This window comes from Anolis carolinensis, chromosome 2, assembly GCF_035594765.1.
Source record: "Anolis carolinensis isolate JA03-04 chromosome 2, rAnoCar3.1.pri, whole genome shotgun sequence".
Taxonomy (NCBI): Eukaryota; Metazoa; Chordata; class Lepidosauria; order Squamata; family Dactyloidae; genus Anolis; species Anolis carolinensis.
Window position 1 is genome coordinate 88,307,268 of NC_085842.1, and position 12,952 is coordinate 88,320,219.

Sequence of the window (12,952 nt, forward strand, 5' to 3'; positions counted from 1 at the left end):
AGTGAGAAATTGGGAGGACTGAGGACATCTGCAGAAGAGATGAAGGCTACAAAAGCAGTCTTGGGGGGTCTGGTCCCAGTGCCCATCTAGATTTCAGAGTCTGCTTTAATCCAGGACTACATAGGATATTCAGCATCTAAACCAGGGGTCCCCAAACTAAGGCCCGGGGGCCGGATGCGGCCCATCGAAGCCATTTATCCGGCCCCCATAGCACAAGGGCAGAAGGGGGTTGGGCTAAATGACCCAAGGGGTCTCTTCTTCTCTTAAAACTTTTATTATTATTATTATCATCATCATCATCATCATCATTGAGGCTGGGTGGCCATCTGTCAGGGGTGCTTTGCTTGTGCTTTTGGTGCACAAAGGCAGAAGGTGATTGGACTCAATGGGCCAAAGGGTCTCTTCCAACCCTCTTTTTAAATTATTAATAATTATAATTTATTTATTATTATTGCTCGGTGGCCAACTATAGTCCGGCCCTCCAAAGTCTGAAGGATCTTGAACTGGCCCCCTCTTTAAAAAGTTTGGGGACCCCTGATCTAAACCATGTGCTCTACCAGTGAGCTACAGGCTCATGCATCCATGGGGTCTGCTTGCAGCAAGTGGGGAACCAGTGTGCCTTGAGATGCTGCTAAACTCTAGCTCCTATCTCCACTAGCTGGGGCCAGTGGGAACTGAATCCCATCATAAGTCTGTCAGCCACAGTACAATAGGCAGTCTCAAAAGGATATTTTCTCAGTGAAATCTGACTAGTTTCCTCAGGTGACCATCTAGTTCAGCATTGCCTTGGGCACATAGCCTTCTACAGTAGGCACCTGATATTTACTGCTTGTAGAAAGGAGGCTGTTCCATTGTAATACAGTAGTTCAGTTTTAATTACTGAGCTTCTCCACAAACGCCGTGCACTACCCAGAACAGATTGTATCCATGCTCACATACGTGAAGAAAGGATTTTAGATAAGATCTTAGTTTACCTATGCTTCAGTGAACGGTGTGAATGGATGTGACAATCATTTTCTGGAAATGTGCATGTGGTTCATCTGTATTATTTTCTTTTGTGTTTGGTTTCAGATCTGCACACAATGAGCTGGAGAAGCACAGGTAAACTTATACAGATAGTTTCATTTGTCTTGCTGCAGAATGTTTAGGTAAAGGTGTGTGTGTGGGGGGGGGGGGGGGGGAACCAGTAGCACTGGATGTACTTTCTCTAAAGCATGAGGTGATATTCATTAAATGGCAATAGCAGCCAAATGGATAAGACCTCTGTATCAATACATTTTATGTCTCGTGCCAAACCTAGGAAATGTGGGCAGAATCCTTGTATGAATGAGCATGCTGTTGACCAGGGATGGGGATCGTGTGACCCTCCATAGAATCACAGAAGGCTTTGTTGTAGATTTTGAGCATCACTTTGTTTGCATGGGAAATTACTGCAATTGCCCTGTGGTTACTGCAATGACTGGTGCCTTCTTGGGGATGGGAATTGTATATTGAGCATTTCCAATTTGTGGGCCATTCTTCTGTTTTCCATATTTGTCTCTGTAGACTGAAGCAGTTCTGTTGGTATGGCATCTATTCCTGGTGACGTATTTCTCCTGAGTCTTCTTACTACTGTCTTCTGTTCACTTTCTAAAATTGGAGGTGCATCTATATAGGGTTCTTTCTTAAACAAAGCTGTCACCCCTTCATTTTTGCTTCTGTGTATTGTTTCCATTGCCTTTTTATTTTTACTTGTTTGTGTCTTGATCCTGGTCACAAAGCCTTGGTTTAAAATTCCCTTTGATTTCTTGGATCTTGAGGAAGATGTCTCTTGTTCTTCCTTTTTTTTCCCTTGCTACTGTCGATTGATTATTGTAGTAGTTTTCCTTTTCCCTAAACTCAAATAATTGCTTTCAGGTTTCTAATTTTATTTCTCTCATCCTTTGCTTCTTATTTATCCTTAAATTGCTTGGAGAGTTTCATCCGTCATCCATTGAAATTTTGCTTTATTTTTGGCTGCAGTGCTGTCTTTTTGCATTCCTCTCTGATAATGTTTCTGACATCATTCGAAAGCTCCTGGTTCCCGATCAATTGTGCTTAAATAGTGCAAATCTATTTTTCACAAATTCTATGGGAATGTTCTTCAGGTTGTATTTTGGCATGATGGTTGTTTTAGTATTATTCTTTAGCTTTACTCTAATATTTTATATTATCTATTAATGGTCTTTACCATAATCTGCTCCTAGGCTTGTTTTTACTGGAGGGAATAGAGCCTCTCCATCTCCTGCTTCCAGTTATGTAGTGTATTTGATTTCTGCATTGACCACGAGATGATGTCATCTCTTGGGTTGCTTGAAGAAATGTGTTTGCATTGAACTAACTGTTGGCTTTGCATAATTCAATCAGTTTTTTTCCTGCTTAATTTCTTGATCCTAGGCCAAATTTCTCCACAATCATCTTCTCTGTTTCTTCTTTTTGCATTTCAACTGCCTATGATTAACAAGACCTGCTTTGGCATGTGAAGCAAAATATTACAGGGCAAAATTCATGCTGTCCAGATCTCTATCAACATTCTGTGCCCTTCCATAGACCGGTGTGTGATATGGGAGTACTTCTTTATTTTTTTTGGGAAGGGGTGACATACTTGTGCCCAGTTCCAGCTACATTATCATTTTGATTGTCCGTTGATTCCAGTGGTCTTTCTCAGTTCTGGTTCAGGGACATTTGAAATTGCCTTCTCACTATAATCAAGGAAGTGACCAATCCAGATACTTTTGCACAGAGAGGCTTGAAAAGGGAACATGTTGTTGGGAGATCTATGATTGATACTTTCCCTTCCAACCCATGTATGTGAATTAAAACGTAGCCCAAGGTATTTAACTCCGCACCACAATTGTAATGATCAGTCTCCTGACTCTATTCACTAAAGAGACCTAGTTACCACTCCTGTGATATATTTATTAGTTTGGCCCTACTTTAAGTTTCATGATCTTACAAGGGGCCACTCAAATCCTGCCAAAATTAGGACAACTAATAATTCTGATGCAAAATGGTGCAGATGGAAAGAGTCATAGATGTTTTGTTGGTGGTATCAAGAATCGACCATTTTCCTGATATTAGTTATTCTACTTATCCACCCAGTTATAAGGATTTTCTTAAGGTTGATTGGATATACACAAACTTTTATAGCCAGACTGTCACAATGATAGCTCCCCATATATCAAAGATCTCATTAATTCCCACTCCCCAATACCTTTTAAAGGCATAGGGGATATTGCAACTTTTGGGTGGCCCTTGGGTCATTTTAGGCCTTTTTGAAAGCCAGCAATAATTTCCAGTCACTTCTTGTTTTTGAAGAAAGGCCTCTTTTGGGCCTAAAAACATGACGTGTGTCCTCCACAGCCACTAGAGGGTGATGGGGACATGCAGATTTTTTTCTGTGTGAGGGCATAGTGCATTAGCGGTCTTCTAGTGGGGTCCTGTGGCCTCTTAGAGTTGCTGACCCCAGTGTTTACACCATTGCACAGAAACACCGTTAATTAAGTGACCTGTTGGGAATCTGGCTTACAGGGATGACTGTAGCTCATCTGGGAGAATTTAGGAAATGTGTGCTTCTTTTAAAAGGGACCGATTGTCCCCAAGCCTTACTTAAGACACAGCTTCAAGACATGTTGTTTTTCCTCCTCTCACCTTGTTCAGGAGAGCCCAGCTGCGACATTGTTTAGAACAGCTGAAGCAGCAAATTCCCATGAACACAGAGCATTCCCGTTACACGACCCTCAATCTTTTGCACCGAGCTAGATTGCACATTAAGGTAAGTGACACACATTATCAAAAGCTGCAGGATTTCAGTAACTAAATTGTTTGTTATGCTTGCTTTCACAATACAAGTTGAGCATACCTAATCCAGAATCCCAAAATCCAAAATTATCCACACCTTTGATTTTTCTGGTTCAATATACACAACCGTTTCATGCACAAAATTTTTAAAATATCTTGTATAAAATGACTATCAGACAATGTGTGTAAGATGTAGATGAATTTTGTGTTTAGATCTGGGCCCCATCTCCCACATATCCCATTATTTAGATGCAAATGTTCCAAAATCCAAAACACTTCTGTTCCCAAGCATTTCATATATGGGATACTCGGCCTGTAATAAGACATTCCAACTCTGAATGAACACGTTCTGGGCTTAATTTTAAGAACCTAATAGTCCCGCAGCACTGAATCAAACTAGAAGCTCCTTGAGTCCAGCATTAGTCTTTGGCTGGCTTGGTGCTTCTGGGTGGGCTTCCAAGCAGAGCATCAAGGTTCTCCTGGACAGTTCTGGTTTACAATTCAGACTCCAAAAATGTGCACACAAATGCTAGTAGGTCCATATGGAGCCAAAGCATTTCCTATACTTATTGGAGATGGTTCTCATTCTTCAATCTCCAGAAACTGGAGGACCAGGAAGAGAAAGCTCGGCGACAAAAGGAGAGGTTACGCTCGGAGCAGCGGAACTTGCACCAGCGGCTAGAGGAGTTATTGGCTCATTCCAGTGTGGAGCGGCCACGCGCAGACAGCCTGGACTCTTCTCGATTTTCCTCAGAACACTCTGACTCAGGTGAGTGTTGCCCAAAAAGTCCAGCTGTCCATGCAGCGTTCCATGTTGTGGGTAAATTCAATTGTATAACATTCACAATGGTACAATAACATGGAGGGCTGGGCAGTTAATGTCTCCTAAAAGAGGTGGGCAAAGTGTATCATTTTAAAGTTGAGCTACTGTTAAAGCCCTAATCAGTAGGCATGTGCGATCCATGAAAAAAATTGTTCAATACTTTGTTTTTGTGGCTGAAACCTTGTTAAATTGATGGAGAGACTCAACAAACCAGAATGTGCTATTTTTTATAGGATGATAGAACCAATTAGGGAATGACATTTAGCAACCAGGAACAGAAATCATAGCACACCATCAAATCACTCCTGACAGATGGCCATCAGCCTCTGAATAAGGAAATCTGTTCCTGGTTTGAAAGTGTTATTTCAGGTTTCATTGAGTTTTCTGGGGCTGAGAGTGTGTGACCACCATGGCTGAGTGGGGAATGAAGCCACAATAGTAGTCCAACTCTCAAACCACTACACCACACCATGCTGTCCCAAAAAGGGGCCAGCTGTTTCTGCCTTTGAGGCTTAGCCCCTCACAAGTGGCTTTCTTCCCTATGAGGCTTAGTCCGCATCCGATGTTACGCTATCTCTTAGGAAAAAAACTCAGTCTTTTGTTTTTTATGAATGCTCCCATGAGAAAATGTATAAGGATGTGGGTGAACTAAAATTCCCAAAAGTCTTGGGTCAACACTCCCAAAACTCCCCCAGGATTCACAGCTGTGTGCCAAGATCCGTCACTTTTCTTCTTATCCCAGATTATATGGCAGTGGGGACTCATATAATCCAGTATAAATCAGATAATCTGGGATAAGATCCTGGGATATAGGCCAGTGTAGATCCAGCCTCATCTTGTAAACAAGGAGAAAGAGAACATATGTCCCCACTGCCATATAAACTGGGATAAGATGATCTAGGAGTGGGTTTCTTCCCGTGCTCAGGAGTGGATGGGGCTTACACATGTCACATACACATACTACTAAAACATAGATTTAAAATGCAACCTTTTCCCTTCCCAGAATACTAATATATATAAATAACGCGAGTCCCTTTCCATCTCAAATCTAGAGAGAAAAGTGGGGTGCCAATAATAATAATAATAATATCAAGGTAATTTAAAATAATAGGGGGGAATTGTGGAAGATCCTTAGCAGGGTGATAGTTTGCTTTCCCTGCCCATTGGGTGGAGAGTTCTAGTTTGGGGTCTTGCCAGCACATTGGGATTGATCCCCCCTTTCCTCACTTAAAGTTTCTGGCAAAAGCAGGAAGGGTTTTGCAAGGGAGATCCTGCAGAATTAAAGCCCTACAATTATCAGGCTCTCTCCCTTCTGCAAGCCCCGGTTTAAGTACGGGAAGACGAAGTGATTTGCAAGGGAGATCCTCCCTCCATTTTTGCAAGCCCAAGTTTAAGCGCGGGAAGACAAGATCCAGGCTCCCTCCACTTCTGAAGCCGGTTTAAGAGAGCCATAGAAAGCAGCCACTCCAAAACGGGAAGGGGGATTTCTCTCCTGAATAGCAAATGTTGGTTGAATTAAAACACTTTCCCATATATCCGAAGGTTATCTGAAGGTATTTAGAGGCATGAACACCAACGCTTACTAATCGGTATCACTAATTGTAAAGATTATGGGACATGCAGTTCAATTTCATCTGGAGGGCTGTACTTGGCACATCCATACTTTAAAGTAATTTAGGATTACATTCTTGGTCTTTGGATAAAACCCTTGCTCAAGAGACTATATTCCACCTGGCTAGGGAACTATACTAAGGTTCTTTTTTCCTACAGAAGATGCTGAGGTGGATGTGGAAGGTTTGGCTTTCATTAGCACTGAAGAGGATGTTGTGGCTGCCATCAGCACTGGGCAGGAACACAGCTATTCCAACACCAACAACGTCTGGTTATGATGGAAATAAACCAAGTTCGGAAAGTAAGCACTTCCTCTGATTTCCTGTTTCCCAGCAACATGGCTACAGTTTTGTGCTAATATGAATGGAACCTGGGTCACTAGAATACGGTGCCTTCCACAAGTAAAGGAGAAACCTCACCCATGGTGCAAAGGACTATACCACATATAATGCACCACTACCTTTGTCTTGGAAGCAGGCAGGGTCACTACCAGAAACTGATGGCCAAACTCACTTTCAATTTTGGTAAGAGTTGTAAAAGAAGACCAAGGTCTCAAGTACTTGAACTTTATGTGATGACTGTGTAGACAATGAGTGTATTTAGTCTTATCCCATCCCATTGCACATCTTGGTTCCTTGAGATGAAGCAGATGGGCTTTTGCAATGGAAGCTAAAGACAAATCCCAATAAAGTCTGGGATATAAATTGTTTTTAAAGAGAAAATGTATTTAGCTGCAAGCATTAAAGATTTTGTAAAAGTCTGGCAAAACATGTAGCACTTCTATTCCTCTCCTTGAAAGGGTTTATATTGCAGCTGACGGAAGTCAGTAACCGCCCGTATTTATGCTGGAAAGTGTGTGTCCGCCCATATATGTGTATCATGATAAGCTTGCTTTGTACAGACAGCCTTACTTCCCTGAAACTTAAGTGTGTTTTCCTTTTGTGACCATCTCTGTAAACCCAGCAGCATTTGTAGTAAATATTTTAATTATTTGCATTGTATCTGTGTTTTGCTTAAGAATTAAAAGAATTTTAATATACAGACAGAAGCCTCCATATTGTGATGGAGGTAAATGTAAACAGGAGGATTTATATTGTTTTAGTCACAGTTCGAAGAGCAGCATGTACTGCAGGAACAGGCCCAAGGAATGGGCTAAACTATTATATACTTTGAATGATAATTACACCTTTTTAGAAATAAGATGATTGTCCAATTTATACAGTTTCAGTAAAAAAAAAACCAACATAAAATCTAGAGACACTCTAGTTGGCTCTACCTTGGAAGGGAAGCTTTAGTTACAGATGAGCCTTCCAGCATTACTATACTGCACTGTGCAAGCAGTATTCTATCTCCTGAGCAGGAAGATGTGTGGGTGGGGTTGTTTTGTCACACATATTGCTGCTTCTTTTTGGTAGCTGCCTTGCTGGCCAAGTCCTTTGCTTTCTCAGTAGCAGCCAAGGCAGTCTCCTTGGCTTTCTCAGTTGCCTCCTTGGCAGTTTCCACCAGAGTTTTAGATGGTGCTTCGCCTGTAAAGAAATCAGTAAGCCAAAAGGTTCAGAAAAGCATGCCCACTGAACTTCACTGCTGCCAAAAAACAAAAGACTTGTATAAAACATTGTGCTGAATCTAATCTGCTCTTCTCAGTGTGACTGTCACCATAGAGGACTACCTCTGGATTTCATTCCACATAGCAAAACCTGTTAATTGGTGCTTCCCCTTATCATGCAGCCAAGTTTCTAGGCCTAGTTCTCATGAGAAACAAAGTGAGTCAGCTAAGGACTCTGAAACAGGAGATTGTTTTACATGTCTCCCACATATTTGTCAAGGCTATTAACAGCTCTCTCCCTTTATTGCCAAACATCTATCTCTGTCTCATAGCTTCAAGAGTCATAATCAAATGGGATGTAAGCTGCATTTTCTCTCCACCCTTCCTTGAGCTGGAACAGTGGAACTACTCTGTCGTGATTCCTTAAGTTACCAACCCATAAATTTCCTGCAAAACTAGAATTGAGCCACCTCCCTTTGATATAATGGAGAGCAATGGTTGAATCTGGTCCTCCTTAGTTAACAAACATGCCTTTTGTCTGTCTTTATATGGCCAGAATCTCTTCCTCATGGCACCAACATTTGGTGATTTCCCTACTGTTGTATACAATTCCTACTTTAAGAGGTAGAAGTGTGTCTTAGATATTGGTAATAACTTTAACTTAAAATATAGTAGGCAAAATATTGCTCATTTACCTCACCTGTCACCGGACGCCCCCAAATATTTATCAGAAATTAAATTCAGCAGTTAGACCTTAAGCCAGAATGGTCCAGCAAGTTCTTGTTAAGAAGGTTCACTAGACTCCAATATAATTTGCTTAGCCATAATGACAACAAACTAAGGGAAATGATTTGGTGCCCTATGCTTTGCATTACAACCAAAATGCAAACCCTCAGATACTGTTACGATTTTCTTTCACATCAGCCAGGCCATGGCAACAGATGACTGTAGTTCAACTGTTCTAATTTTTTCTTAATCATATTCAGTTTAAGTAGATACTATTCCACAAAATTGCAGTGTGCATTCATTTACTTTCAAAAAAGTACAGAGTTGCATCCAGACTATCTGACATGTCAAATCTGTTAATTATGCTGGAAGTCTTAAGTGCTTCAGCCTATTATTTGGTAACAATGTGTCATTTGCCACTGCCCACATACCTCGTCTAAACTGACATTTACAGATCCACTCACCTTGCATCTTGGCCAGTACATACTCAAACCCTTTGGTGCTCTTGGTCACATTGCTTTTGAACCGAGCCAAACCAAACTCCTAAACAAAAGAAAAGCAAGTTTGAGTTAAATAATGAAGAAAGAGCTTAACATGCAACCTTTTCCTCTCCTTGTTGATTTGCATGGCTTGAATACTGGGGAATCACTCCATTCCTTTAACCTTACAGCCAAAGCACAATTCATTTCATGTGAGACAGGTAGTCTCATGGTTCTAATGCAAACTATATCATACCTGCAGACCGGTGGCCCACTCACCTGGACAGCACGAGAGACCCCAAACAGACTGGAGGTCACCCAAGCTTCCCGCGTAACTTCTGTCCAGTTACTGTTTTCTGGGTTCTCTTTATAAACACACCGTTCCTCCACTACCTACAAAGGAGAGGACACAGCAAAGTGACTCAATTCTCCCACAGTGAACACGGCTCCCAGCAATTTTCTCTGTTCCACATAAAGCTCCCTATTGCCGCTGCTCACCATAAGACGGGCATGATTAATGTTCCAGGTGAAGGTGGTCATGGTTCGATTCTGTGGGTCCACAATGGAATCTTCTAGAATGTAGACAGAATGGGCAACGTTAGCCGGAAAAAAGCACTCTGCCCAGCGAGGCATCCGGTTGGTTTTGGTGAGGAGCCGCCTGGAAAGCAGCTTCTGGTCTTCGGTCACCTCTCTATGAATGATGTCTTCTGTCAGGACATGTTTGCTGGGAAAAAGATGGGAAGGTCTACTTAAAAGTGTTCATTTTAGTCACAACCAAAGCAAGCCAAGTCCCAACCCATTCAATGGGGGTGCAAATCAGCAGAGAACAACAACACTGATTCTTGATGGACCAGTCTGCACTGGACATGTGAGCAGGGAAATACTGGGAGTTTGGTGCTGGTCTTTGTTGTGTGCACTTTGGTTTGTGCATTTTAATAGTCTTGTGCTTTATCTGTTTAACTATGTTGTATCCCGCCTCAAGGAGAGGTGGATTATTATTATTATTACTATTACTGGGGTGGGAAAGGAGAGGCATGATCCTCTGGGATTCACTCTAGATTGCTTCATGGAAGATGATTTCAATCGATTTTGAAATACTAAATTTGCAAATATGTTTCTATCATGACTGAATCAGTCTCTTTAGCTGGCCAGGAGTACTGCCTCATAGGTATGATTCATATGTGGACAATCTACTCACATGTTTTCCCTTTGGGGTAAACTGTTTATTATTTATGTGTACACTGCCCTTCAATCATTCCTTAGGCAATTTACCAAACAATTAAAATGAAAATACAAAAAAATTAAAATCTACAAAATACAAATACTGTATAGCCTAAAATAAGTTTAAACAATATACATTAAGCTATTTTTAAAAACTTTAGTAAAAAAGACTTTATGTGGTGCTAAAAGGGCAACAAGGATGAGCCAGTGTGCTATAGTAGTTTGACTGTTGAACTATGACTTGAGACTAGAGTTTCAGTCATCATTCGACCCTGCAGTGTGACCTTGGACAAGTCACACTAATTATTATTATTATTATTATTATTATTATTATTATTATTTATATCCCACTTTTTCTTTCCATACAGAGACTCAAAGCAACTCACAAGTAAGAGCATTGCAATACAACTTAAAATATACAAATATACAAGGGTGCATTTATACTGTAGAATTAATGCAGTTTGACACCAGTCACGGGAGTTGCAGTCTGCTGAGGCACTAGCATTTTATTTGCAGAGAAGGCTAAAAATCTGCATTAACTCTACAATATAGATGACCCCTGAATCCCAGATGAAGGCAATGGCAAACATCTGCCGAACAAATCTTGCTATGAAAACCCTATGACAGCATGTTGTAGGTCATTTTATGGTCTTGAGTCCCCTCCATGGTTAAGAAAAGTGGGGTATAAATGTCGTAAATAAATAAAACAAAGGATAACAAAGTAAGTGCCGGGGAGCCTTACTAAGAAGAGTGTTGCTATGGCAGCTTCCCACCTTTGATACTTAACCTATGTTCCTAAAATTCCACAACCATTCCATTCCATCTTTTACCCAGTCTCTGGTTTGTTTTTTTGCTCCAACATCATGTTAGACTAAATTCCTCAGAAGTCATTACTTAATAAAGTGCATTTCAAAAGGTTTTTTACTGTTTGAAGTCTCTACATTTTCAAACTATTTTCTACAAATAAGGGACCTGTACATTCTGCTTATCCTCCACACTGGCCCAAACACTACAGGGAATTTCAAAAAGATGGATCTGATTTGAAATCGCTGTTATCTCTGCAACCACAAACCGGCCAAGAATGAAACTCAAGTCTATCAGTCTAACTAGTTGGAAGGGTGGGGCACTAAGTTTCAAAGGACTGATGCCTCTCCCAGCACATAAACAGTCCCTCACCTCAGTCATTTGCCAGATGACAACCCCCACCATGAGGCCTAATGAGATATTCTCAATTTGAAGAGTTACTTTCTAGTTTTGTTTCTGATTCAAAATGGTCGGTAAAACTTGATAATTCGCCAACCCATTTATAACTTTGTGTGTAATTGTAACATGTTGACATTGTGAAATGTACTGCTTTGAAATAGGGTCCATCGTTTTGAAACAACCTATAGTCTTCCAGGTGAAGTTTGGAAGATTTCAACGGCCAGAAGTCTCAGATGCTTTGACCAATAATCAGGGATTCTGGGAGCTGAAAAGACCAACTTGGGAAACACTGAGTTAGGAAGCAAAATGTTCTGGTTTTACTGGGTCCATGCACAGAAACCCATTCTGTGCTTTTTGCAGCGGCAGTGACATCACTGTCTATCACTCTCTCCCTCCCTCCTTCTCTCTCTCTGGGTGAAAGGTCCACCTGCTGGCCTCAGCCAAGGGGATTAAAGGGATCAGACTTCCCTGCTGGGCGCTTGCCACCCGAGGCCTCATCAGCATCCAGTTCTGAGCTCTCCGGCCCATCCCTGGCTTTGCTTAAAAGCTGACGATATCCAAAACACAGGAAGCAGAGAAAAAAATAAAGTGATCACGGGATAGTGAAAAAGAATTCTGGGAATTGTAGGTTTGCAAAGTCTGTAGCCTCCTTTGCCCAAAAGTCCTCCCAAAATGACAAATTCCAGGAACTAAAGCAATTCAAAGTGGAGTCAAAGTGCTGTATGGACACACTCTGTGTTGCAGCGCTTAGGCACAGAGAATGAGCTTCCCTGGGCAGTGATGGGATTCCTTCCTTGGCCCCTTCCACACAGCTGAATAAAATCCCACATTATATGCTTTGAACTGGAATATATGGCAGTGTGGACCCAGATATCCCAGTTCAAAGCAGATATTGTGGGATTTCCTGCCTTGATATCCTGGGTTATATGGCTGTGTGGAAGGGCCCCTCATTTCCTCGCTTTGAATACACTGAAGGCGCGTCTTCAGAAGAGAATTAATGCACTTTGACACCGCTTTAACTTCCATGGCTTAATGATATGGGATCCTGAGAGTGGTAGTTTGGTGAGACACCAGCACTCTTTGGCAGAGAAGGCGAAAAACTTTATAAAACTACCGTGATTCCCTAGCATTGAGCCACGTCGGGTAAAGTGGTATCAAAGCGCATTAATTCCGCAGTGCGGGTGCTCCTTTCCCCTCCCCTCCCTTGCCCTCCCGGTGCCCTTCTTACCTGTAGGGGTTGGGGTAGCGCTGCCAGAAGGCGGCGAAGACTTGGTCCCAGGGCCCCTTGAGGACGCTCAGGGTCAGGAAGTACTTCCCCATCGGTCCTGCGGCAGGAGGCGGGGAAGGAAGGAAGGGAGCGGCCTGGTCCGCCTCAGGCTCCGGGCGCCCTCAGCCCGGCCCAGCCGGGAAGCCCCACAGTCCGCGGTGGAAGCAGGAGGAGGCGCCCAGCGGCCGCCATGCGGGGACACGGGAGCGGCAACGACTTCCGACGGGCCGCTTGGAAACTTCCTGTCCTCGCGCGCT

At 42.2% G+C, this 12,952-nt stretch overlaps 2 protein-coding genes across 3 annotated transcripts in view; one reads left to right on the forward strand and one right to left on the reverse strand.

Annotated features, from left to right (window-relative positions):
• The window catches only part of mxd3 (MAX dimerization protein 3), an 11,278-nt gene extending 4,033 nt beyond the window's left edge, over positions 1-7,245 (forward strand). Inside the window, exons 3-6 of one of the 2 annotated variants that reach the window (XM_003217537.4) lie at positions 1,072-1,101; positions 3,679-3,793; positions 4,420-4,588; positions 6,413-7,245. In XM_003217537.4, coding sequence (XP_003217585.2) covers positions 1,072-1,101; positions 3,679-3,793; positions 4,420-4,588; positions 6,413-6,531 — 433 coding nt within the window. In that variant the 3' untranslated portion in view covers positions 6,532-7,245. The remainder of the gene's footprint in view (positions 1-1,071; positions 1,102-3,678; positions 3,794-4,419; positions 4,589-6,412) is intronic. The other variant, XM_008104961.3, reaches the window with a different exon arrangement.
• Positions 7,222-12,911, reverse strand: prelid1 (PRELI domain containing 1). Its single transcript, XM_003217536.4, has 5 exons — positions 12,657-12,911; positions 9,503-9,728; positions 9,284-9,397; positions 8,990-9,068; positions 7,222-7,779 (listed from the first exon to the last, which is right to left on the reverse strand). Exons 1-5 carry the CDS (start codon positions 12,746-12,748, stop codon positions 7,640-7,642), a joined length of 651 nt encoding a protein of 216 aa, XP_003217584.1. The 5' UTR covers positions 12,749-12,911; the 3' UTR covers positions 7,222-7,639.
• Between the last annotated feature and the right edge of the window lie 41 nt (positions 12,912-12,952).

Coding starts and splice junctions, on each gene's coding strand:
- prelid1 (XM_003217536.4), bottom strand. CDS start 12,748: ATGGGGAAGTACTTCCTGACCCTGAGCGTCCTCAAGGGGCCCTGGGAC. Junction 9,069..9,283: donor GGGTCTCTCGTGCTGTCCAG/GTGAGTGGGCCA, acceptor TCTTTTGTTTAG/GAGTTTGGTTTGGCTCGGTT. Junction 7,780..8,989: donor TGTACTGGCCAAGATGCAAG/GTGAGTGGATCT, acceptor ATTTCTTTACAG/GCGAAGCACCATCTAAAACT.